Source organism: Sinohyriopsis cumingii, chromosome 15 (genome assembly GCF_028554795.1).
Source record: "Sinohyriopsis cumingii isolate HCF-2022 chromosome 15, ASM2855479v2, whole genome shotgun sequence".
Lineage (NCBI taxonomy): Eukaryota > Metazoa > Mollusca > Bivalvia > Unionida > Unionidae > Sinohyriopsis > Sinohyriopsis cumingii.
Genome location: NC_142975.1, coordinates 125,136,107 through 125,162,192, shown reverse-complemented (window position 1 = coordinate 125,162,192; position 26,086 = coordinate 125,136,107). Strand labels below are relative to the sequence as shown.

Here is a 26,086-nt window from a genome sequence, read left to right as displayed (position 1 = left end):
GAAACATTCATTATGGTTACATTAACAGTAAATCACTTTCATGAGATTTATCTTTGTGTTAGTTTCAGAAAGGTTACAAATGCAATAAGATTGTCTTCAATGTGAAAGCTATTAAACATTTATTATTTATATTCAATAGTACTTGCCTGATCAGAACACTTTAGGAGTATAGCCACTGCATCGCAAATCCAGCCTTTCAAAGCTAACATGTTGCTATACAAGCTTTCTTCCAGCATACTGGTAGTCCAACTGAACAATCTCCTCTAATAAGTAGGGATAGGAACCAACCATTTATATGGTTCAATTGCTCCTGGAGCGGAATGCACAGTACCTCAATAGCATGTGACTGCAGGAAGGTTAGGAGGTTGTATCCATTTAATGACCGCGTAAATGTTATTGATGAAGCACATTTTACTCCCATATCTGGTTCCTTCTTCAAATATATTACACAATCATAATACCTGAGGCTAATAGCTGATAGGATGAATGAGTTACCTCCAATTACCCCAGACAAAGGCCATCTCCAGTTCTCTAAGCTTCTAAGTCTTTTATATAACCCGGCTAGAGCATTCATTTTATATATCTAGATGCGGCTGTAGGATAAAAATTCCTCTGCGAATCCAAAGAAATTATCGAACAACTTGGAAATGTAGCATGTTGCATAGTAGCTACTGGTCTCATTAGGTCAAACCGAGTCTTTTGGGATGAAAGATATCAAAGGTAATATCTCTCTCTCTCTCTCTCTCTGTCTTTGTACTGGTGGGGTCCGTTATATTTACCACTGCAAAGCCCTGAGGTAAAGGCAGACAACCCCGAGGTAAAGAGTCCAATGTGGAAATAAGCCCCAACACAAGAGACTAATTGCCCATGAACAGCAGACTGTTCTTGGCAATGAAGGTTACGCCATCGTTAGTGAGATTCAATCCAACCCGACGAAATGTAGATAGTTTGGGTTGACTGATAATGCATGTAATTTGCTGGTGCAGCCTAAAGTAGCTAGGATGAGTAGAAAGCTGGTCTAATGCGAGAGGCTGTGATTTGTCCAGTAAACTCTCTTCCTGTAGTGATATAACGAGTCGGATATATTGGAATGTTACCCTTGAATCATGATGGATGCCAGCTTCTTCACCTCAAAAAGGCGTAAGAAACAGTTAAGAAATTGTTGTTGTTGTAATGATGAAGAAGATTGTGTCCTCGCTAGCACCATTGTGAGAAATTTCCTTACTTTACTCATAATCCTTCAAAATAAGCGACCTTTCCGCCCCACTAATTATCTCCACAACTTGTTCTGATAAATGTTTGCTCCAGATGATTTGTTAGATCTAGACATGCAGGTTCAACAGATAGTGATTGATATAACACTCCTGAAACTGACCAGATGAGTAAGGAATCCTCATGACTTACTTTGGAATTTACGCTGCCATATTTAACAAGTCGTTTATTAACGAGTTTTCTAATGTTGGAGAGCAATAAGATAAGATGTCATTCCAAGTACTTCGCCCTTTGCAAGATCTTTATGATTAGAAATGCTGACGGTGAAGCAGAGGCCTTCAAATCGTTCCAATCCATGAAAATGATTTTCACAGTGCAGGCATTTGGATCAGGGTCTGGAGAGAGAAAGTCTGGAAGTTTTGTATTGCAGCTTGTCACAAGCAGATCGGCCAGTGGCCAACCAGAGAAGGTGCCAATTTAACTGGATGCAGACGGATGAAACAACAATTCAGCTTGGAATAACAGATTACTTAGGGACAGCAAGTACACTAATACATTTATTCTGTCCAGAATGTGACTGACTTAAACATGGTAAAATTATTGATGATAACGCTACCTTAGAAAATCCTAAAATAGAAATCAGAGGCCTGGGATTTAGTCCACCCCTTGCGTTGAGAGAAAATTTGCCAGTGGAGTGACCAAATGATTCACTATGACCTTCATCTCTAAGATACTGATGTGAAGTAGTCGAACCTGAGTGGACAATACTCACGCTGACATCTTGAACAGACATCAGAAGGTGAGCACCCTAGCCCACTGTGCTTGCATCTATATAACTTTCTAACTCTTAGAGGATAGAACCATATGGGAGCACCTGTGGTCAGCCAAGTGAATCTCTGCCATTTGCTGAGATGTTACCTTATATAAGTAGAAACTAGAACCTTTTGTTCCGATGGGTAAAATTTCAGTTGCCGTCGGATTAACAGTATTATTCGCAATTCTGTATTGAACAGGCGACCCAGAATGAAGAGATAAACTGCCGCACTGAGAAGATCAAGTACGCGAAGGAGTTCTCCAGCTGAGACGTGATTCATTGCAAGAACTGAAGACACTAATAAAATGATTTTCAGAGTAGACTCGTGCAGGAGGCTCTTGGCTCTGTTGCGATGCAATTTGAACTCCATACCAATGTTCGTGAAAAGGGATTCTATCAAATTTCTCGTTGTTCATAAGGAGTTGGTAGAAGACCTAGAGGGAGAGAAATAAGGGAAGACATGTCTTTACTCAAAATATATCTCATCTTGCGTTTTTAGTGTATCCAATAGCTGCATGTTATGAACGTGATGATGATCATGGATGGAGACCCCTATTATGTCCACAGTTCTTGTGAAGACCTAGGAACTGGTGATGAGTCCAAAACGGGAGTGCTCTGAACTGAATCTCTGAAAACAAATCAGAGAAATTTCACGAAGGACATGTAAATTGAAAATTTGGGTACACATCTTCTAGATCTAAATTCTTTGCGAAACATTTCACTCCTGAACGGCAATAAGAACCAGTCTTGATGTCTCCATTATGAAACCTGGTACCGTTTTGAAACGGTTTAGAAAGAGCTGAGGTCTATGTCTGGTCAAAGTGTACATTAGGACTTAGTACTTAAAACAGCTGAAATAAAAGCCATGTGATTTCATGTTTTGAACAATATCTACCACCTTTCGAAGATTGTTTATTCCATGTTGCAAGATCTCGGATGGGATCTTTCAAAACAAGTATAGCCGAAGGCCTCTCGGACAATTGGGTAGGAACACTAAACGTGATTTGGAGGCCAGGCGAAATGATTGTCAGGATCCATCTACCACTGAGGCAAAGTCTTTCCCATTCCTTAGCAAAATGGTTGTGCCTTGCCCCCACCAAGATATCTGACAGGGGCAACATGAGAATAACATCATTTGGTTCTAGAAGGCGGCTAGTGCGTGGAGAAACTAAAGTGAAAATGATTCCTTCTATGCTTTTTGTCCATACTTGTACAATAGTAGGATTTCTTTCTTGCTTAGAGTACTATTGGGGATGTCCTTTCAGTTCCTCTGATCTCTATTCTGAAACATAGGTGAGGTCTTTGATGTTGGGTCTGATGCAAATTGATCTCACTGGTGGTATGTTTGCGTGCTGTTTCCATGTGGTCATTATAGTCATTATAGAATAGATTGGGGGACAATGGGTGCGATCTAAGTTTGCCTATGTGATTTCCTTTTCGAAGGTTTAAGCAGACAGCAAAATATTTCCTTCCGCGTACAGTAAATTGACTAATGTTTTCATAAATTGGCCATCGTTGTCTTGTGCGTCACTGATCAATATACAGGCCATGCATGGAACAGTTTTCCACATGCGACGAGCAGTTGCTCGAAATGTGCCATCAATATCAGATCCAAAATAGTGCAAAGATCATTGAGATTGTGTGCATAATTAATCGTCTATTGAAAGGCATGGTGGCGCTAATGCTTCTTGCGAAATCTTCAATGATGTTGGTGAAGTTTGACAAGAGTGTTTGGTAAACCATACTAGAAATCAGTTCTAGCTGGGATACAACAAGTCGTTTAGTGAGCAATCCACAGTCCTAACATGTGCCACACATCACGGACTGAAACATCTTCGTAGCTTTAACCATAGGTGTATGTCTGATTGGCTATCCTAGCGCTATTCGATGTTGATTTTTGATGGCATAGTAATGACACTGAACGGTAGAGATGCCAAGCCTCATTTGAGCCGCAAATGGTATCAACTGGTTGTAGGTTTTTGATCATACTAGATCCGACATATCAGCTATGGACTGTGGCCACAAACTATCAATGTAGCGGCCTATGTGCAGTGTAGCACGATAATTGACGGACTGATCATTATGAGACCTGGTTATCTGACATCAGCATGGAACAAGGGTTATTTAGTAAACATATGTGGTCCTATAAATCAACATCAGAGGCAAAATTACCTTCGGCATTGACCTCATGCCATCAAATTCTCGTTGTAGAGTATGATACTCATGAAGCCAGCTTTGTCTCCCATTTGGTTCCCGGCTTATGATGCATTGGCGTTTTAAGACATAATGGATCAACTGAACATGCCCAACAACACCCCGCATCGAGACAGTGTTGATCTCATTTGCATATAGTCAGGAGAGTAGACTGGCTGTCATTTGATAACTGAGATCTGCGTCAGTGTTTATCTCGATAACTCCACTTCTTGAATTGTGTTTTCTTAATCGCCTTTCCCTTCATCCTAGATTATCTGTCGAAGACTATAGTCAATTGATTCTACATCCATATGTGCATACTTCGCATTTATTGCAGAGTGGCACCCATACAACCCAGCTACGTAGTATGATTGTTGTCACGTAGTTTCATGTATTTGCACTGAATTCTACCATTTCATAGACAATTATAAATACTGGAATCAAAACGATATATATACAGACGATGTAGATCAAGCATTGCTTTATAAAGAAATGAGCTTGACAGTACTGGACACTACTGAACTATTATATTATTACACTGGCTACAGAACATTAACGGCATAGAAAACACACATGATAGCTTATTATGGTGTGGGCAACCAGCCTTCATTTTGTTTTATTAATGACGATGTTACTGGACTATTACATTGAATATAGGAAATTATCTGCAAACATATAGAGAATAAATGATAGATTATATAGTTGAAGAACGCAGAGAATTGCTTATATTGGAAACTACTCAACATGTTTTATATAGAAACAAAATTATGAGATCTAAAGAACCATTTTTTAATCCATTTGATGGAAGTTTTCAACCTTGCGCCTCAATCCCTACTAGATCCTAGTATGGTTCACATAATCTGCAGTTCGGACTGAGCTTGTATCTTTGCGAAAGCACATTAGGACAACAAAAGCCTTCTCAACTGCTTGTGCCATGGCCTCCAGCATGTAGATCTGCATAAAGTCCAAGTCCAACCACACATTGTACTTACGTTCCACAAGACGATCTCTGATCTAAAATAAACAGATATGCATACACAACTAATTGTATTAGTGTTTGGATTTTTTAATCCATTTGATGGAAGTTTTCAACCATGCACCTCAATCCCTACTAGATCCTAGCATGACTCACCTAATCTGCAGTTCGGACTGAGCTTGTATTTTTCCGAAAAGCACATTAGGACAACAAAAGCCTTCTCAACTGCTTGTGCCATGGCCTCCAGCATGTAGACGTGCATAAAGTCCAAGTCCAACCACACATTGTACTTACGTTCCACAAGACGATCTCTGATCTAAAATAAACAGATATGCATAAACAACTAATTGTATTAGTGTTTGGCAAAATAAAACAAATACGTAGAGCAATGGCAATGGTTCACAACCAAAAGAAAATTGTGTTCACCAATTCATTCCTTACAGTGCCTAGGAATAATAATGAAAAATGGTTTACATATTTGTTTTCCAGAACTTACTGCATAAGCAAAGTGCTAACAACATATTTGAAAACGCTACAGTGCATTGTTTGTATATCTTACCCATGATTTACACCCTGAAACCGCAAGAGCGGTAGCTAATACAAACACCCCTCTCACAGATGTTCATCACAGAAGCAACATAACTGTAATGTTTTGTCACGATGTTTATCTTGTCAGGATATTTCTCTTATTTTGAAAAGAAACTAGAGTAACTGCAATGGCACGAATGTCAAATCCCCCGTGTTATACACTGCCTGCCATGAACAGCCCTCAGAGCTTATCCCATACTCACCAACACCCTATCGACAATGACCTAGATGCCAAAATATAAGTGATGCTTCTTTCTGGTATAACTACATATATAATTAATTAATTAGAAAATATTTTAAAATCTCATTGCAATTGCAATTATATATATCTAACCTTTCACCATCTCCAAGGGACTGCTGGGGCAGGAGTTATAGAAAACCAACTCACAGATGGCTACAACTTTAACAGCAATTATATATATATATATATATATATATATATATATATATATATATATATATATATATATATATATATATATATAAACAACACCAACACGTAGAATGTGTGACCGGTTTCGCTAAATTGCTTCATCAGACTGACTGAATTCAGTCTAAGTGATCAATGATAACAACAACTGGACCTAAACAAGATGATGTCATAGGTTAAATTTTTAACTTAACGTAATTGTTTATTCTTTAATAATAATAATAATAATAATAATGAGGACGTTGTATAGAGCCTAATCTTTAGAAGCTCTATGCGCTTTACAACATTAGACAACAACTATAAGATAAAACAACATATAATGATATGATCACAAACACAAACACCATGAAATTAGAAAACATAAAAAACATGCTGAGAATATTTAAGGTAGGAAACATTATTAGGTATTTAAGTTTGTTCTTGCAGTCGAAATAAGTGAGTTTTGAGAGCACTCTTGAATGGGATCACTGTGTCTTTGTGTCTGAGTTCAGTGGGCAATTCATTCCACGTTGCTGGGCCTTGGTATGCAAAAGAACGCTGTCCATATGACTTTGTTTTCATAGTGGGAATAATGAGTATACGATTGTCAGAAGAGGAGCGTAAGTATCTTGCTGGTGTGTACACATGGGTGAGGTCGGATAGGTATGTTGGACTAGAGTCCGCGAGTGAAACGTAGCACAGAGAACAAAGTTTGTGTTTGATTCTGGATCGAATGGATAGCCAGTGTAGGGTACAGAGCAGTGGCGAGGTGTACTCTGATCGTGGTACTCTAAGTATGATCCGAACAGCTGTAACTATTAACAAATAACTGACATGAAAAAATGCATATAGGGTACAGGTAGAGGATATTTTAATACATACAAATGCATAAATAGAGTGACTCAAATGGGTAACGATTTAATATTGAATTTATGAAACGAGTTGAATAATGTCCAGCTTTTGCGAGCCTTAGCTCGCAAAAGCTGTAAATTATTTAACGAGTTTCATAAATTTAATAATAAATCATTACCTTTTTGAGAATCTTTTAATCACACAGTTTTATTTTAGTAGAAATTATTTAGATGGAAAGAAGAACGAATAATTTCGTTCATTCTGACAGACGCAGTACCTTTCATTTTCTGTGCGTAAAAATTGGTCCCAAACAAAGTTGAGATAGTAAAAGTATATTATACATTTTTGATAACTATAAATCAAAGAATAAGAGTCCATCCAAATCAAAAGAACATTTTACAAAAGACAAAACATTTGTCAACACAAAATGTCCAATGTGTGTGATGTCACATTCTTTGATACGGTGCACAGTACCGGACTGAGTTGGCCTACACAACACAGCGACACTGTTTACGTTGAAATTCCACAACTAAACATTACATTGTTGCGATGTTTTTGTGAAAATAAGATTATTGGATGCAGAAATACACATATTTACTGTAATGTTTTTGTGACCGTATATTTTGTGGCGCTTTATAGTTTCGTATTTTCCATAAGGGTTAGAATTTTAAAGAAAAAGAAGTTCCCCGGCTTTCCTCACTGGTTAAACTGGCTATTTAAAAAAGACCTTGTATATCTTAGGTACAGTTCAAAGAACCTTTTATTCCCTTTATTTTCGTGTATGATTGATGGGTGTAATATGGATTATATAGTATACAGCTTGGCCTTACTCCAGATGTACATCTTTAAAAAAGTGCTAGCTCCACTTGGTCATTTTCACTTCCTGAACTTCAGAGGTAAAATTGTTATAGAAAGAGACGATAACTTGTTTTTTTACATTTTATATATTTGGTAATTCATTCATTGCACTTTCAGAAGCTGGTATTGTCCAGTATGGCAAAATTCATTTTCCCCATTTTAATAGCTGCTACAGATAGTGTACTTTAGACTAATTCAGGCTGATTTTTGAGCACATGGGAGCAGTCATTTTAGTTAGCAGTGTGCTTAGATCATGAACAATTTCCAAAAGTACAATATCCAAAGAAATTTCAACCTCATTACATTAAAGTAGCATAGAGGAATGCCAAAATTCTCTCCACTGTGCATGTTTTAAATACAAGCAACTTCAACTTACATACGCCACTCTCTCAAAAGTTCATAATAACTGGTGAGCGCCCCCGTATACAGTATTTGATTTGGAACATTCGATTTACAGATGACGTAAACAAATCTCTGTTTGATTCAGACTTGCATCACATATTTACCGCGTAAATATGCTGTGGTTGGATAAAGCTCTGTTAGTTGGAGAGACCGGTTTATGTCTACATTCTTCTGTGAACAAAGGTGAGTTTTCTTATGTTACGTGTTTAGACTCGAATAAACAGTAACAAAAGAAAGAGTGAGAACAACAAGCTTTGAAAAATTTAACGAATAATTTATTTCCCTGGAAAAAAAACTGTAAAAATGAAAAAAGAACTTACGGTTTTAAGAATCAAATCCAACAATAATCCAAGAATAATCCACGAATGCAATTTTAGAAGTCCTAATAATGAAATGTTCAAATGAATTCAATTTCGAGTCCCGACGAAAAGTCCAAATTGGAAGGCGATGACGTATACTGTAGTCAGTATGGCGTTGTATCGTCTATAGATCTTTTTTTATTAAACAGTCAATAATATTCCGGTGTTTGAATTTCAGAATAAAATGCCTTTGTCCAATAATTTTGTATGAGCACTCAAATATTTCCAGAGAAGCGAATTAATCTTTTAGAATCCAAATAATCTGAAGAAAAATTAATATATAACTCGAAAACTGGCTACAACAGAAGAACACGACTTGACACCAAGTGTTTTAAGCCCAGACTGAGATTATTTCTTTAAAACAATGGTTATACAGTAATTTTGAGACGCACAATAGGAACACGTATGAGGGACACGTGATCATGTTTACATCACGTACTCTCAACATGGCCCTGACAAAAACCAATCATTTTACTCTAAAAGTAAAATAAAAAAGTTGATTACTTCACTAAAACTTTGTACAAGTTTAGGGTCACGTATCCAATAAAGCCTCAAACTCACCATTATTATTCCCACAATAAAAATAAATAAAAAAAGAACTTGTTCACGTGGCTGTTACTAATTTTGAATGAAGGTAAAGAACTAGGTCAGCCTTAAGTGTTTACAACTGAAGAGTCGAAGTCAAACTATTTTCTGAAAAAGTATTGAGTTCCTAGTAAATAAAACTACATTATTTTGACATGTAATGAAATTAAATTTTAATTTTTTTTACCAAACAATTAAATTAAATCAAATATAAATTAAATCAAATATACATAACAGATTATTTACTTCAGTAAGTTCACATTTAAACCAAGCTTGTATATAGGGTGGATTCCATACTACAGATATAGCGCCCATCCATCTCCACTCCTAAACATTACCGGTTGTTTTGCTTGTTGTTATTGTTCTTGTCTTGGTTTTTTTTGCCATTTTTCATGTTATGATATGTTATACTTGACATAACAAACCCCTGTGGGGGTACATTGACAATATATAAACAGACGAGACCATATTTTTCCTGATTTCCTTTCGCGGCTCGTTTTAAAAAATGGCGGCCAAAATATTAAATGAAAAAAAAAATTCCAGCAGGTGGGGTATTACAAGTTTTCCCACGATCGCAGCTAATCAGTAAAGAGAATACTGCACAATAATTTCATGAGCTTAATTATACCAATCAGAATCACATAAAGTGATATGTTCACATGTATAATATCAAAAATATTAAACTGCACACACTATAGGCAAAGTGTACCGACTATGTAAAAAAAACTGGATCTTAAATCTCTACTGATAACTATATCAAAATTTATGATGACGGTACACTGATACATATGCTCGCCTAAGAGTTGCTGTGGGGAAAAAAAAAAACACTGGATATGCAATACCAATTACATAGTCAACATTCGTTAAATGCATGCATTATTAGTAAGTGAGGTTATACCGAAAACAAACTTACGGCAATAATCTCTTTCTGGTTTTCCCAGTTGTAGCTAATCATGATATGTGGGACGCTCCATGGAAGTTCATCCACCGAAGGACGTTCTGATAATGTTGTTGTCTTCGGGACACCCTCAGGTCTCTCAGGAATAGGTGGATATTCATGATGAGTACCTACTGTACATTTATTTTTTATTAGAACCATAAATAACACATATCATTTACCGATTGAATAAATATGCTGCTATAATCGATTTTACCCGTACCCATCCCATAATTCCATCAACCGCATTTTTTTCTGTTCTATAGTTCGTGTCATAAAATTAGTTCCTAATCCATAGCTTTATAATGACAAATTTGTAAAAGAGAATACTTTATAGCAACTTAAACTGAACGATTCCTATAACTTTGTAATAATCAGAGTAATAGGTTGAAATATATAAATGAAAATGACATTAATACATCATATTTAAAACTTGATAATGAAAGTACAATGCAGGAATGAAAACAAGTAAAAAATAAAAAGACCTGACTGTGACAAAGCATTTGTACTACGCTTCCATTTACCTTATGGTTGCTAAATATGACGAGGTAAATTTTAGTCTAACGTAATTAGGTTTTTCTGATAAACAGTCAGTACAAAGTTTCTAATTTAATAATAACAGCCATATTTTGTGCTGGGCTATAATCACTCGTATCAATTTCAGCATTGTTGGTGCAACCACGGAGCTAATGTAAGCTAAATCAAATTCAGAACAATGTTCCTAAAGAAGAAGTATGTGTGTTGTCCAGAGTCCCGTTTGTACACTAAATGCTTGCATATTCGCATATCAACATCACTACTACTTATCACCTACACCAGTAATGTCCATTTTGCTTGGTGTTTTTACGGGTATGCGTCATCATCAAGGGGCTTTTTACTATAATACCTAAACCAACGTTCTAATTTACCTGGTTTCTGCTCACTATATATATATATATATATATATATATATATATATATATATATATATATATATATATATATATATATATATATATATATATATATATATATAAAACTGTAATTAATCCATGATTTGTATCCTAAACAGAATCATATCACAACGTATGCTGGGTTTTCAAAAAGTAAATATTATAAAAGATAAATTATTTATTCAATATTTCGTCTTGTCCATGGTTATGGACCGACTAACATGACCGTAACTTCATTTTGTGAAGTTAACTACCTTTACGCCCAGCAAGGTTATTCCGCATCTAGGTACATTTCAAACTGACATTTGTTCATGAGACATAATCAGTAATTGTTTTTCTTAGAATAAAAACAAGTACGGTGAGTAAAATGCCAATCTTGTGAATTGGTTCTTCGAAAGATCCAACTTTATACCTTCATCTGCACTCACATTTCCCTATTTTCATTTAACCCAATACGGAAGACAAAAGAGGTCCCATTACTCTAAAATCAAAATCCAGCAAGGATGATGCCACATCTGGCTGGTTTTTTAAAAACACGATTTGTAAAATTCAACACAACTAGTTGAATACTTTGTGTTTAAGTTACGTCCAAAATTCATTCTCTTCAGCAGATAAGAAGGAGCTATTCACAGACCTTATCCGATAGCCAATCGATATATTTTGCAATAGACTTTAAACTGTCTTGTTAATTTGGTATCAATGATCCTTTTTATAGTACCTGTGACCAGATTTGATGAATAGTTAATTGCCATAAACTAAAAGGAAATGTGCAATCTGTTAAATTTGGTGGAATCTGTTGAAGGCTTTCCTAAAACTAAAAGGTGAATAAAGGCGAATCTATTTTTGTATCAAGGTAAGTAACTATTAAATAGGATTTGATTGGCATTATTTTGAAAACATTGAGTGTGTTGTCAAATTTGGATAAATTATGTTGTCAACGAAATGTGAGATATTTTTCTATTTTTCTATTGGAGGTATCTTTAATAACATTGATATTCTCTAACACTTGCAATGTGAGTTGGTAAAGTTGGTCAAGATAGTAAATGTTACGGCATGGCACACAACATATATACTGCCATATCATAAGCTTTCGAAGTAAATAAAATATACACCTGGTATGCACATAATAAATCTTTCTTGAGACATGTTGTAATAAATATATCCTGAAGAAAATTTTGTTATTTCCATAGTATAATATAGGTATTAGAGCCCATCCTCGCTAGACGAGTTTCCGAGATGTTAAGGTAAATTTTAACTCGGTGGTTCGATCAAATATTTCAATGCTTCTAGTATGGGCAGCCGTCGCCGCCAAAATTACATTAATCAAATGATCTAGTATGAAATCAAATGATTTAACCTAACAAATGAAATGATAAATCCAGATTCCAACTGATGTGGTGTCACATGAAATGATTTAACGAACAAAACCGAATGATGCATTTAGATTTCAAATGAAGTGGTATTTAATGAAATGATAGTAGTGAAAGGGGGCACTTTACGGACAATGGGAATTAGCATTACAGGGACCCCTGGGTCAGATTACGGACAATGGAAATTTAACATGGCGAAAAATCGTGGGTCAGATTACGGACAAGGGGAATTAACATGGCAAAAAATCGTGGGTTACTTTACGGACAAGGGGAATTTAACATGGGAATAAATCGTGGGTCACTCTACGGACAAGGGGAATTTAACATGGGATTTTTTTTTTTTAAATTTTAAAAAAAATTTTTTTTTAAAAAAAAAGGGGTAGGCAATTCAAAGACTATCTCTCTTCGAGAAATATGGCTGGCCCTGAAAAGGGCCTTTGGGTTTTCTTCTAATTTCTTCTTTTCCTCCACCAACTTCTTTTTTTATCTCCAACACTCTTTCTCTTCTTTTTTTTCTCCTTCTCTTCTTTCTTCTCTTTCTCCTCTTCTTCTTTCTTCCTCTTCTCATTTTCTTCTTCTTTTTCAATTTTTTCGTTCCAATTGCTTATTCTTATTCTTTCCTCTTCATCCTCCTTCTCCTCCTTGATCTCTTTCATGAAACCACTAATCTTGTCCTTTGCTTTCCTTAAGTTATTAATTTCCATCTTCACACGATGGGGACTATAGGAATAATGGTCTTCAACCAGTCTTAATAGCATCTGTTCCATTATTCCTAAGTTGTCTAAAACGTCTTGCAAGGTTTGTAATTTGTCCATTTGGTTTGACGCCATCTTCTTTGTATTCTTTGCAGAATGGTTTGAACAACTAATACTGTGGGTTCTTATACGAAAAGCGCGAACGTGAAGGAAAACATCCCCTGAAACATAAAATGGATCTTACCTAGATGATGACCAAACAACATCGCGCGGACGTGAAGGAAAACATCCCCCTACTTTCTCATTTCATATAATATAACCCTAACTATACTCTCCACATTTGCTAAAAAACCCATAATCTACTATTCACACAAACATACCTGAGCTCTTACAAACACACAAACACACAAACTCATACACTTCCACTATTAATAAAGAGTTAGTGTTTATTTTCACACTACTCTACCTACACACATTGGCAAATTAATAGTTATTTCTTTTCTAGAGTATTGGGTAGCCCTGAAAAGGGCTGTTTTTTTTAAACTCCAGATGCACCTATCTAATGGTTGCACCTTCCTGGCCTGGCGCCGCACATGCATCTTCTTCCCCAGTCTTCTTTCACCTTTCTTCTAGGGAGCGCAGAGGGAGGATGATTCGCTTCAGCACCCCAATCCTCTGTTTCAGGAATATTAAACGACATCATCTCTTCTCTTTTCTTTTCCTCCTCTTTCCTCTGTCTTCTCTCCTCTTCTTCCTTCTTTATTCTTGCTTCTTCTACGATAGCCTCCGCTGATAGTTCGTTTACTATGCGCCTGGCATATTCCAGGTGCATCTGGAGTTCTAACAGTTTCACTATTCTGCTAGTCATTCTTCTGGCTGTGTTGATCAATCAACAAGGGTAGCTGGACTGCCGAACGAGTTTCAATTTATACTGAAAGCGCGGACGTGAAGGAAAACATCCCCCTAAAAACATAAAATTCATCTTACCTAGATCATGACCAAAAAAAAACAACAACAACGCGCGGACCTAAAAGAAACACTCGCTCACTTTTTTATGCTACCCATCACTTCAATAGACTATCCACATACTCAAAGCAATCCAATCTAACCCCAAATATTCACCTCAAATAGCCCAAAAAAACAAACATCATTTTAATCTACTATCCACACCAACCTATTTTATCACTTACAAACACAAACACACAAACTCATACCCTCACATTTTTTAAGAAAGAGTTAGTGTTTATTTTCACACTACTCTACCTACACACATTGGCAAATTAATCTTTATTTCTTTTCTAGATTATTGGGTAGCCCTGAAAAGGGCTTTTTTTTTGTTTTGCTATGGCATTCTTTTTAGTTTCTAAGAATGCGATGTCCTCTGAGGATAGACTTTCTGGCTATAGGTCTGCTTCTTCGGAAAGAGAAGAAGAATTCTTTGGTGTCGATACGACAATCGACAAAGCCTCTGTCAGCTTCAGGTTGCTGCTGCTGTTGCTGTTGTTGCTGCTGTTGCTGCTGTTTCTGAAGTCTGTACTTCTCTGTCCATTCTTCTTTCTCCCTGTTCATTTCTTCTCTGAAGAGCTCTTCTATCAGGTCTTCAGTGATTTTTAACATTCTCACATTCTCTATTTCTTCTGGTTTCGGTATCAGACTGTGTCTGACCCTATGCAAATTCACGTAGGCTTCGTTGAGCTTAGCTAGTTTGGAGCACATCTTCTTAGGAGGATGAGTCGACAATGGATGGCTAGACTGGGAACAACCCGGTTCTTAAAGTTAAAGCGCGGACGTGAAGGAAAACATCCCCACACGTTCATGAGAGAGATAGTAAGAAATGAAAGAGCATCAATCCAACATTCTTATAGCTAAACAAACGACAAAGGCATTTTTTTCTAAACACAACATTTTTTATTCAAAAATCACTTAACACTAAACAACAACATTTTTAACAATAATCCAACAATATAACATCAAACAATTTTTTTTCTTCAAATACAATCTACTTTAAACAAGGCTGACAACGTTGTGAATGAAATTGTGATTTCCACTGTTGGAAATCATTAGGCCATTGATGGACACTACGTTTCCTAGCTTGAGACAAAAGATAAGCATAATGGTCACAAAACTATCGATCTACTTTCACATCGTTTCTAGCAGAAGAACGAGGATCAAAATGAGTCACTAAATGTTCTAAGGAATAGCCCAGGCTGCGATGATGCAGAAAATACACACAGTACTGTCCACACACCAAGGAATCTGTGCCTTGTAATTTCACATTATTGAATCGGGTGGTTTGAGCATTTCTTCTCATAAAGTCGATGATATCGTCTTCCAAAGGGGGCAATCCGTACGAATCGAAATATTCCACACATCCTTCTTGAGGAAAGTAGACGGCTACCCAGTGGGTTCCTGGGAGATGACTGTCGTCCGTGTTGATCACGTAAGCTTGATGGTCTTTAGGTTTGCGATGAGGGAGTTCATCTTTAGCACAGACGACGGGATTCCAAGAAGCCGTATACGAACTGTGGTTCAAAAGGTAATAAAGTTCCCAGGTATCCATTGTTTTGTGTTTGTTTTCTTCTTCACAGGTAATAATACGTCGTCAATTCGATCCTGACTTTTTGCTTGAAAATGTCTGACGAATAAACGGTTATTCGTTCTGTTTCCTCACTCTGATTCAGGAGAGCTTCGATACGATGGATCTCTTGAGTGGTTAATGGTGGACAAGAATGTTCACGCAAGTCTTTATACCACTGGTGCAACACGTCTTTGTTCGAGATGAGACTCCAAGCTTCGTCCAGATACTCGTCCAATTTTTCTTCTTGACTTAACATCAGGCATTTATCGTGTTGAATTTGACTGGGATGATCGTTTTGACATCCATAACAATTTTTCTTGATCAATTCCGTCATTTTGTCGACCAAGTGTTTGGCAAAACAGCAGACTAAATGGGCTTCTTGTTCTGGCCATCTCGACTTCATCATGATATCTTCTTCGTCTTTGTCTTGAGATTCTTCTCCTTCCACGGTCTCCTTACATTCCATCTCCAAAGTTTCTCCACTAGGTAAAGAGGGATAACAGTCTTCCATGGCTTTCTAATAATCTAGAATGACTTCTCTCAAACTGTTGATTTCTATGGTATTATCGAATTCTGCATAGAGGATGACGTTCACTGTCGCTGGTAGTTTATCTGCAAACTGAAGTTCCACACGAATCTGGCCAGATTTTATAGGGTGGAAATGCCCCTCGTCGCTGCCTTGGTCTGGAGTGAAATCGAAAGCCCACAAAGCATAGCCTCCTGCGTAATCCTCGTACGTAATGCCGTGACTGGTGTTGGTTCCTAAGGGACAAGTACGATCTCAAGTAATTCTTCTTCTTGTCACTAAAGTCAGTTTCGAAAGGTCGGGTACACAAGGTCTTGCCATCACGACTGACTTCGACTTTCTTCACGTTGAAGTGTTGAAAGTTGAAAGGATTTTCTTTGAAGGCTCCGTTGAAGGCTGAATTCGTGACCATACCAAGGATCAAACGTTTGGGTAACTGTCCTTGGAACAGATGATCTTCGGTTATGGATTGCAGTCCAGCAGAAATGGTGAACGTTTTCACTTCCACACGTCGGATGGGATACTTGGCAGTCGTTCTGCTCAACGTTTGACTGATATCGTTACCCACTTTGGGTAACACTTCCACGCGTCGTACGTAGAGTTTGGCCTCTAAAATTTTGCTTTTAGGAATGCCAGTCTTATCAGGATCAGCCAACAAATGGAAAGCGGTACTGTTGCGATTCAGTCTCAAGCGAACATTCACCCCGTTCAGCAAATATTTCTCTTGCAACCACATGTCCAAATGCAAACGATCCATCAGTTCTAAACTCTTGTTCTCTAAGATTTTGCTTTGTCTTTGCTCAAAGCCGGAATTGCTTCCATCTGTTGCGTCGAACTTGTTCGCTTCGTCAGGTTCCCACAGCACACAGGCATTGAGATGAGTATCCTTGGCATCTATTCCGTACGTCAAGAGATTTTCCAGGTAGGCGCGGTAAGGGTATGTATCCATGCTGCTGCTGACTAGTTTGTTATTCAAGTACAAATCCACTGAGCTGAACAAGGAATGCATGAAATTGTTGACGGGAGCTATATTCTCAGTGTCTTCTACTCCAGCACCATCCTTATCTAGAACTTGGACTTTCAAGTACAAGTAACTGCTATTCAGATCGATGTAATCTTCGGGCTATCCTTTGATTTCAAACTCGATGGGAGCGGAATCGATCAGTGAGGAGATGGGATTAAATTCCACCCACTGAAATTCTTGCATGGTCATCATGGTGGGGGGCATGGCAAACAGATCCAGTTCCGTCTTGGAACAAGCGCAAGACTCTCGGTGCATCATTTTGTTTTGTGTTTCAATAATCGAAAACGTCTAAGTCTCGAATGGTTCTTCTTTTCTTGGCCTTTCTAGCTTGAAGTCTGGTGAAAGGGTGTTTTCTTCTTCGTCGTCTCTTTCTGCCTTGTCCTTGCTGAATGCCTGACTCGGTAGCGTGCAGGGCATTTATAGGTGTGTCTCGTTGGCCTAAAATGTCTTTACCCGTTTGCAGCAAGACATTTTTGCCAGCCCTCATGAAGGCTTCTTTAGGGTTCTGTTTGTCGATGATGACATTTTGGAGAAATTCTTTGCCTTGCGTCAGTGCCGCATCTTTCAAGGCGTGCAATCCGCGTGTCACCATCGGTTTCAACACTGGGGCCACCGAACGAAAGGCCGATTTTAACATGTCTCCTAAACCGTGTCCTCGCTGTCGAGCCACCCCTTGGTACACTGGATACATGACTTACTTACGAGTCGTGAGAGAACCGTTTTCGAAAATGGAGTTTCACCGTGACTTTTCCTTTGGTGAATGGAATATTTTGTCCCAAATCTCCTTTTATAGTAATGTTGACCGTGTCCAAATACGACTTAGTGACCGGCAAATAGTGAGGATGGACAAATTCGCGGTGGACGTGGTAAGTGTTTCCACCTTCCTCGTCAGCGTTCGTGGCAGAATCCACTTTGAAAGGAATGACACGCAGTAACGGTACGGAGGTGTGTCCCACCACGTTGTATTCCACTACATCGGAGTACACAAAGATCAAATTCAGTCCTTGGTTCAGTTCTACCGGGGTATTAAAATATTGACCAAAAGTCGTGTTGTCGTAAATGATGGGTAATTCGTTTTTTTCTTCTTTTAATTTCTTCCTCAGCTCCATGTTACCGCCCAACATGTCAAACAATTCAGGACAAAATTCAATGCCCACGATTTTACTTCGCTCAAATTTCATCAAGAAGCGACGAGCTACTTTGTGGTACTCCATGGTGACACTTTTGTTCCTGACAATGTCAAAAGCTTTCCCAAACACGCCATTAAACCTGGAGGCTATGGCGCTGACCAAATGATGACCACTGAAATAATAGCCTGGGAGAATGGACAAGTGGTAGGTGGTCGTTTTAGTGATTTGATCATAGGTTTTAATGTCAGATATGGTTCTCTTATCCAACTCCTGTTGCAATTGCTCGTCATAAACTTCCACCGTGAAAGAATTTTGATTGGGAAGGACATTGAGGACTTGGGTTGGGTGAATCATTTCCACTAAAGCCACTTCCCAATGGGCTTCGTGATCTAAGGGGATGGCTTGAGGTAATTTGGCCGTGTAACAGCACAACGTGTTATTGGGAAACACCTCCATGGAACTGTCACTGGGTAAGGTTAAGTAAAATTGGTTTTGGTGACTCATAATTCCAGAGTTCTGTGGCTGTCCGAGGGGTTAGTGGATGTCAGAGGCGTGTCTCCGCCCAAAATGGGGTTCTGGTTGTGGTTGTTGGAGTGGTGACTGGCACTGGCACTGGACACAACGTTCCCGTTTGAGGAGAATTTCAGGGAGGGATTGGGAAGCAGGTAACCGATGCAACTGCTCAATAAAATGGTCCACAATTGTTTGTCTCCTTGTTGCAAACTCAAATTGGCGATGGCTGCCCCGATGACACAATACACCACGAAGATTTGGCAGAAAAAGACGATTTGCGTTTTAGGCACACGTTCTCCACACCACACCCACAAGGGTTGTTTTTGTAAATCTTGCACAGAAGAACTAGGGGAAGAAGGACTGGTCGACGTAGCTGCGTCTGATGTGTGAAAGGGCATGATGGTCACTTCTTCTTTTTATAGTCGATGACTTGCGAAGCGTCGATCCAAGAATCGAAACTGGGTGGATATCCTTTCCAACGTACTTTGACTTCTTTGACACGTCGTTTGCCCACTTTACGGGTTCTGCGTTCGAGAATGCTTTCGATGTCGTACACGTCGTCTTCTTTTTTGGTGACACGTTGTAACTCGGGCAAATAAAACGTTCCTTTGAGTACTTCTCCGTTCATGTCTTCCAATTTATAGACGGCAGGATGACGGCCATGTACTCGTCCAGTGACGCGAAACAGTTCGGTCGTCCAGTTAGGTAAGTAACCTTTGTCGAAAGTGCATTTGGTTTTGCCAATGCGCACCCAATCTCCTACGGTCAACTCTCCACTTTTCTTGGGGACAGCCCTCGTCGGGGACGTACCGAACAGGCGCTCGAACACCAGCACTTCGTTGTCGGGAGTCACGTCTTGCGGGGCACGTCCGATGCTTCGATGGTAAGATTGGTTGTACGCTTGCACCAGGTGCGGTAAGATGTCGATGTACTTCAGAGTGTGGTGATGCGTAAAATATTTCCACATGCGTTCTTTCAAAGTGCGTTGAAAACGTTCCACGATACTGGCTTTGGTTTCGGGATTCTCGGTGGTAAAAAAATGAATGTCACGTTTCTTTAATTCTTTTTGGAAAGCTTGGTTCAGAAATTCGGTGCCTTTGTCCGTTTGCCATCGAAGAGGGCGACGACCGCTTTGTTTCAACACCCGTTGCAGGGCTCGCACTAACTCGCTGCTGGATTTGGAAGTCAAGGGTACGACCCAGGCAAATTTGGAAAAGACGTCGATGACACAAAACAAATATTTGTAACCACGATTGTAGCTGGCCAAATGAGAGACATCGGCTAAATCGGCTTGCCATTGATGATCGATGCCTTCCACTCGGGTGCGACTTCTGGCAAACTTGCGTCGAATGGGTTTGTGTAAAGTGTAGGTAGCTTGTTCTTGTAACCATCGTTGCACTTGAGGTAAACGGAGACTTTTCAGTCGCGTTTTGGCAGCACGATACAATTTTTGAACTCCTGCGTAACCTGCAGGATGGGAGGGATCGTAGTAAATGCTAGCTAAGACTTTTTCCATTTTTTTGTGTTGATTGGTGTCTTAATAAGGCACCCACTCTTGGAAGAGGCTACTCTTTTTCTCTTGGGATATTTTCTTGGATTGCAAGGCTTTGCGTGTGCGGCCAGCAATAGGTGTCGAAGAGGAGGAGGATGTCTGAGCAGGGGATATCGGCTCTTGTTTCACTTCTGTCTTCACTTCTGTCTTCACTTTCTTTTTCTCTTGTGAGGAAGAAGGGGTGGCCATCATCTTTTTAATCCATCCAATTCTGGAGGTAGGTGGTGTTGTTAACTTGCGTACTTTTTCTGGTGGAGTTTGAAACCCTTCTTCTTCTTCTTCTTTTCCTTTTTCTGTCTTGGTCACGGGTACTGGTGGTACTGGTACTGGTGATGGTGCTGGACTTTTCATCAAGGTCTTAAAATCTTTCAGAGTGGGTAAAGCTGTTTCGTCTAAAGCTTTCTGGTGAAAGAGTTGCAGTCGTTGCAAGAGTTGACCGTACTTTTGCGATTTTTCTGTTTCGGACAAATCTTGGCGATCCATCAAGGATTGCAATTCGTGTTGTAACTGGGACATCTCGCTCAAATTGGGATTGGGAGGTAAATGCGGGGTGCGTTGTTCTTGCCACCGATGGTATTCCATCCATCGTTTGTAAGGCACTAAAGCTAGTTTTCGTCCTTCCATGGGGTTGTCAGGGGTGAATTCTGAGATCTTGGGACTTCCGAAGGCCTTTTTATCTTGCTCCCATCAGTCCTCCCAACATGGTTCCCAAGACTCCTTTCAGTATGGGGCCTAACAAGAGAGGTAAAATGCCTCCACGTTGGACCAACATCTTCTTTTTTTGACGAATGGGAATTTTCTTTTGAACCATTTTCCGAAGAACGTGACGATGTTTGCCTAAGCATTGTTTCTGGTGTTTGGACAAAGGGATCGTGCCTTTCAAAACGTTCAAACAACATTCGCACACGGTATCGATGACCTCTTTGGAGGCCGTTTGAATGAGTTTTTTTCGTAGGGGTGGAGAAGCTTTGGACAGGACAGATAACAGATCCCCATGTTTGGCTAAACGTGGTGGTAGTCCTTTTCTTTTCTTTCCTTGGGGTTTTCTGGAGGGTGACATCTTTGAGTCTTTAGGAGCACCTAAAAACACTGATACCCTACTCGGTCACAGGCCTTTTTTATACTGGAACGCGTCGCCACTGATTGTCTTTACGTCGTATCAGTTTGAGGACAGGCATGACACGTCGTGCAGGGGTACGTAACGGACTAAATCGAGCCAGTTCTTGCTTGGACAAATCCAGTAAACTTTGTAACATGCCCGATCTTTCATGGACTTTGATTTTGGGAGAAGGTACTTTGTGAGCAGCAGCCACTGCCGCTAAATTGGAAGGTCCTGCCACTGGGGAAGTTCTTTTGGGGGTCATCAACGGAGAAGTTCTTGGTGTGATCAACGTCTCCAAGTACTCTTCAGTTCCTGGTGACATCAACGGAGAAGTGGACAAACGTGAGGCTGCCGGAGACGCTGTGGCAGGTCGTGGCTTGCGAGTGTAAGGTTGCGTCCTGGCCGAAGTGCCTCTCTTGCGACTAGTTTTCTTCTGTGGACTTTTCTTTTTTTGAGGACTTTTTCTCTGTTTCTTTTTCTGGGGGCTTCTTTTCTTTTTCCGGGGTGATGGTGGTGGTGTCTGGTAAGAGGAGGGTCCCGCCACTGGAGAAGTTCTTCTTGGGGACTTGGTCTTTTTCTTTTTCTTCTTGGGGCTTCGTTGGACTTTTGTCTTAGGGATAACTTTGGGGGCATTAGGATCCCATCTTAAGAGTGAGCGAATGATGACCCCTCCTAGAGTACCGCTCCCTCCAGGTTTCAAAATGATTTGTTTTTTGGTTTGAGTGTCGATGCGGGGATCGGCCAGTTGGACCAAAGCGACTTTGTTTCGATCGAAAAAGCGTTGGGTTTGATGAGGAATCTGAATGATTCCTTGGAGTAATTGACGTGCCGTCACCGTGAACCATCGTAAGACTTCTTTGAGACTAGCTTCTAAGACACGAGCTCGTGTTTGTGGATCTTTTTCTCGGCTGATGCCATACAAGGCACGAATCAATTTGACGGGAAGATGCGACTGAAGGGACGTCATGTTCACACTGTGTGAGACAGACGAAAAAGGGTCTGAGGTTTTTATAGATTTTTTCATGGGGAGTGAAATGAAGTCGAGGACGGAGACGTGTACAGGACAGGCCCTCCGTCTTGGCACCAGTGGTGAAACAAGTGGGTACGAAATCGCAAATCCTCGGGGGTCGTAGGTTTCAAATCGACGAGTAAATAGGCGTGTGGAGTTTGAGTGGCATCGTCGTACGCCTGAGTCAGCCAAGGCGTTCCTAACTGTTTGGCTAAGACTTGCACTTGCGATTTATCTCGAGGGCTTTTAAACAAGACCACGTAATGCGCATTGAGACTGATGGTGCGATGGGCTTTACTTTGTTGAAACAAATTTTGGGTGATGTAAATGACACTGGCATTACGGTGATGCCCTTTGCGCGTGAACCACAATTTAATTTCTTCTTCGTCTTCTCCTAACATGTCGTCGAAAATGACCAAATGGGTTTGACGGGAGTCAGAGACGATGCCGTCGTCTTCTTTAGGAATGCCTTCCACAAACACGATGGAATCGCCTTGACTTTCTCGCAAGAGGCTGTACGCCGATTGCCACTCTTTGTAACACCACACGATCCGTTGAGGGGGCCGATCGATCAAATGATGTTTATGTTCGATCAAACGTTTGACGAATTCGGTTTTGCCTGAACCGCTAGGTCCAGCAATGAGCATGTTAAAGGGATGGCGAAGATACAAAGCCTCCCAACTGGCACGATCTAAGTGTTCGTCGATGACTTTGACAGTAGAGGAAGAGGGAGCAGAGACAGTAGAGGTAGCCATGGTGTGAGAAATGTCACTTGTGACACGAAAACAAACAAGACAAGAGTTTATATACTTTTTCAGAACACGTTTATTGAATGTTTTTTTTCAAACATGAATACGAAAGACAAAAATACATAAAAGCCAAAGGCTTAAGTACAAGGATAAAAGGCACATGATAACGATGAACGTGGAATAAACACAAGTGTCTGTACAACAATCACATCTTTTGGGTAATGTTCTAACCAGTTCAACAGGGGGTAAGGTTACACAAGTGTCCTCCCGAAAGGGTCTTTCAGGTCTGTCCACGACAGTCCTGTCCTGGGTGACGGGTTCTTCTGGCACCGTCACTAACACGGGTTGAAAAGTAACTTTTTTCCTTGAACAACTCTCGTGCATACTGGGCCACTTCTTGGGTCCAAGCCTCAAAATCCCATTCTTTCCAGGCACGGACATCTGTCCAATGGGGATGTAAGTCACAAGCTACACACACATCGTCATACACGTCTTGGGTAGCTAAAAGTTGACGAATCTTTTTTTCCCGTAGAGGTCGAGAAGTATCCAGATGAAAACGCAAGGCTTTGAGCAAAAGGAGTTTTTCGTGACCATTTAAGGCCATGGAGGTGGTAAGTACTGATCGTAAAGAGTCCACAAAGAATCGGCTGGTAAACGAAATCCCAAAAAACAAGTCACTAAGACACACACCACTTGTCGTCCCAAATTGAATGGATACAGTTCTTGTAATAATCGATGGTAATGATCCACGGTTTGAATATGGTCATTGAGTTCCTTCCACGGAATCTGTTGGATGACATGTGACATAAGTCGTGGCATGGCAGCCTGTTTTTATAGTCTCTTTGTTTCGGAAACAATACACGTACTTTCTAGCCAGAGATCTTCGTTCTCCAGTAGGGAATCTAAATCTTGCATACTGTAACCGAAACTTCAGAGTTCGTTTAGAAGTTTCCTCTTCCTCTAAGTAGATTTCACGTAAAATATGTTGATAATCCTTTAACTTGTCTTCCTCAATGTATTGCTGTAGGTGAATCTCGAAGTAACCAAAATAATGAACGTTTCGATCATTCACTAACTCAAAGTGTTGAACAAGGTCTGACCACTGAAACAATTTCTGACGAATCAGTTCTCTTATACCATTCAGGTACCAGTGGTTAAAGATCTGGTGACGTAACGGATGCAATTGTTCTTTACGTTTGACTTGTATTTTCACCAGCTCTCGGTAAATGCGTTCTCTCAACTCCACAGGCAAAGCACGAATGTTCTCTAGCAAAGTATCCATGAATAGGTCATACTAAATCCTCTTTGGTCTGACACAAGAAATGTACTCTTTGCACAAACATGGTTTCACTTCAGTGTCGAATTTAAATCGTTGAGTCACTAATCTACACATTACAATTCGTTCAGAAGTTTCCTCTTTCACCAAGTTGACATTGTGTTCAAGATGTTGGTAATTCGTTAACTCTTCCTCTGGAATTCGATGCAGTACGTTTACAATGATGTAACTACAATCGTCCATACCAAACCAATCCTTTTTAAAACTAGAGGATCGTTGATCAATGTCTGTCCGATGGAACACTTTCAATTGAATCAATCCTTGTATAGCCTTCAGGTACCAGTGGTTCAAACACCGGTGACGTGACGGATGCAATTGTTCTTTACGTTTCACTTGTATTTTGACCAGCTCTCGGTAAATGCGTTCTCTCAACTCCACAGGCAAAGCACGAATGTTCTCTTGTAAAGTATCCATGAACAGATTATTATGGTAAGAAGTTACTTCAATGTCTCGGTCCCACTAAAGGTAAGTAATGACAATTCGGTGACCATCGAGCATGTTCAACGTAGGCCGAATCTTGCGGTTCCCAGTGGTGAAGTGACACACCGCAACTGAAGCACTTGACTTTATCTCCTTCGCCCAAGTAGAAAAATCCGGCTCTGGCTAATTCTTCGGGGGTCGGTCCTCCCAGATACTTTGGCCATTTTCCTTTGAACGATTGAAGACGATTTTCAAAGTCGCAGTATTCCGACAAACGCACAGGGAACGAATATTCGTTTTTCACAGGTTCGTTTCGATAAGGGTTGGGTGACAGGAACAGGAGTTTGCTCAGGGCTGGATGACATCCGTAGGGAGGTAAACGTGAAGGTCGACATTCCCCTTTAAACCCGGTAAAATGTCTAAGAGGACGACCGGCATCGCTTTCGCATCCCTGAGGTTTGACACGCACAGCATCACTTTCCATGACAGGGGCAGTGAGAACAAAGTTCCCATGATGCTTTACGGCATCGCTCAGGTCACAAGGTACAGCATCGGTCCCATCGCAAGGCTCACAATCGCACTCGTCTGCAAACTCCGTTACGCAATTACAATGGTAACCACATGGACAATCGCAGTTTCCTTCCGGACATTTTCCCTCGCAATGTCTGGGTCTTATCCATCCAATATTAGTCACACTAGAGGAAGATACAACTTTTTTACAATCCCCAAACTGGAACGATGTCTTTTTCAAAGTATTCATCTTGTTCGCTCGGTCTTGGTAGTCGCAATGAACTATCGATCTTACCTAGGGTTCCTTTTTATATACAGACCAATACCGACGTGACCGTACGGTAAGGTGAAATGATTGGGAAGTCGAACTCGCTTCTGGTACACGATTTGATAGACTTTTTCCAAGGGTCGACTGACGATGTGGTGAGTGGGTAAACGTACAATCTTGTTCGGTT

General features: G+C 39.8%; 1 protein-coding gene across 2 annotated transcripts in view; it reads right to left on the bottom strand.

Moving 5' to 3' along the window:
* LOC149782690 (uncharacterized) overlaps positions 1-26,086 on the bottom strand; it is a 58,914-nt gene that overhangs the window by 4,906 nt on the left and 27,922 nt on the right. For both annotated transcript variants that reach the window (XM_089934182.1, XM_089934183.1), the window contains exons 7-8: positions 10,162-10,319; positions 5,352-5,511 (exon numbers count right to left, since the gene is read on the bottom strand). In XM_089934182.1, the coding sequence (XP_089790308.1) occupies positions 5,352-5,511; positions 10,162-10,319 (318 nt within the window). The remainder of the gene's footprint in view (positions 1-5,351; positions 5,512-10,161; positions 10,320-26,086) is intronic.